Here is a 1,725-nt window from a genome sequence, read left to right as displayed (position 1 = left end):
TCAACCTGTCGACTCTTGGTTAGATATGCGCAGGTATCGACAGTCCTTGAGTTCGTTGAACAGGTCGCCGAGGGACCGCGTCTTTGGAAGCAAGTCATCGCCAATCACTCGTTGAGGACCGTTGCTAGGCAACGATCGATTCGTTGTCCACGCTCTTCTGATCTTCCGACAGTTTTCCTCCATAGACGTGGTGCCTGAAAATCGGCGCATCTCTTCAATGTGGACCAGCTCTCCGACCACCCGTGACACGCCGCGCCTTGGCGTGGTGGCGAACGTCTGTTTCATGATACAGGGGGAGGATTCGCTTTGCGAACCGCGTCGCAAGGACCCAGTGACGCGCGACGCGCGCTTAGACGCGCCCGGAGAGAGAGGCGGAGACCTGCCAAGCGTCAGCGACCCTCGTGGCCCAATGTGCGCATTGGAAGCTGCGGGGGAAAGCGGCGGGGACATGAGTTGGCTGGTGGACGCGCGATGTCTGATGGCCGGATGTCGGAGAGGAGGTAAATCCACTGAAGATGTCCTGTATAGCAGGAGCTCGGAAGTTCCGCTTGCCTGCTGATGAGGTGCGCAGAAGGTCGGATCATTGGTGCTATGGCGCCTCGCGCTGCCGTTACCCCCCTGTGTCATGGAGAGACCTACCGGTCGCGCAATGTCCGATACACGTCTCCTCCTCAATAGTGTAGACTTGCTAGTCAAATTTGATTGAGTCGAGGTTCTAGTAGGATGGTCCGTCGGTGGAAGTGGCGATTCCTCCGCGGTTTCAGTATGAGGCTGAGGGTCACTGCTTGCTTTGCTGGTGTTACTGAATACCGCACCATCGTCATCGTCCAGACTGCTCCCTTCTTCGCCTCTCTCGTCCACTGACGTCGTCTCTCCGATCATCTCCAACTCCCTGCCGCTGCAGAAATTTGGCATGTTCGTCACGGGAATCGAAGCCGCGTCGGCAGCGATGCTCTCGTCACTGATGTCACTCCTCGACATCGCAAGGTCGAGGTCATTGTCAGTATTGTCTGCGACGCTTGTCTTGGCAATAGAAGCCGGGGACGAATAACTGCGCCCCATCCATATTTGTGGTAGGGGTGCCATAACAGTGTTCCTCTCATTCGACAGTGATGACATGTGCAGACGATTGGACGAGTTAGTTCGCAATAGGTCCGTCACCTGCGTAGTGCTGGTGTCCATCCCAGATGGCGAAAGCTCACCAAACATCGCCCTCTGGAGGTGTTCTTTGCGTCTCACCGCGTCGTTCATCCTGACAGCTTGTCTCCTCATCTCGCTAGCCTCCGAGTCCAGTTCATTCATGCGAGATCTCATTTCTTTTGACAGTGCCTGGAGATGTTCTTCCAGCTTGCGCTGCTCCCTCTGGGCAGAGTTGTGGAGACTACCAGCCCGCCCTCTGACGGCCGATGGCGTGTCGCCCATCAAATTACTTGATCGTTTGTTCTGATAAGCCATGTTTCTCCTTTTCTGTCTTCTTAGTTCTGTAACAGAATGAAAAGAAGAGATTGTCAACAGTAACCTTCTTCTCAGTTGTCAAATAAACAAATATTGTTCATGGCAAGTGTTTGTCTCTCTATATTTCTGTATTTCATGTGTCTTATCAATAAGTCCCCCTCCCCCCCCCCCCACCACCACCCAATCGTCTCTTGTCACATCGCTAAGGTTATAAATTATCTAAACAAAATCCGTCTAAGTCAATATGTTCGGCAAATCAGGAACCCCCCT

The 1,725-nt window shown here is 53.4% G+C and overlaps 1 protein-coding gene across 1 annotated transcript; it reads right to left on the bottom strand.

Annotated features, from left to right (window-relative positions):
• LOC139739316 (uncharacterized) lies at window positions 1–1,455 on the bottom strand. Its single transcript, XM_071649931.1, has 2 exons — window positions 449–1,455; window positions 1–379 (listed from the first exon to the last, which is right to left on the bottom strand). Exons 1-2 carry the CDS (start codon window positions 1,453–1,455, stop codon window positions 1–3), a joined length of 1,386 nt encoding a protein of 461 aa, XP_071506032.1.
• Between the last annotated feature and the right edge of the window lie 270 nt (window positions 1,456–1,725).

The sequence above is a fragment of the Diadema antillarum genome, unplaced genomic scaffold (genome assembly GCF_040938485.1).
Source record: "Diadema antillarum isolate AM-2024a unplaced genomic scaffold, OU_Dant_1.0 seq00000793_RagTag, whole genome shotgun sequence".
Classification (NCBI taxonomy): Eukaryota; Metazoa; Echinodermata; class Echinoidea; order Diadematoida; family Diadematidae; genus Diadema; species Diadema antillarum.
The sequence above is the reverse complement of the archived record's forward strand: the minus strand, read 5'-3'. Positions and strand labels throughout refer to the sequence as shown.

Coding starts and splice junctions, on each gene's coding strand:
- LOC139739316 (XM_071649931.1), bottom strand. CDS start 1,455: ATGGCTTATCAGAACAAACGATCAAGTAATTTGATGGGCGACACGCCA. Junction 380..448: donor GCGTCCACCAGCCAACTCAT/GTCCCCGCCGCT, acceptor GACGCTTGGCAG/GTCTCCGCCTCTCTCTCCGG.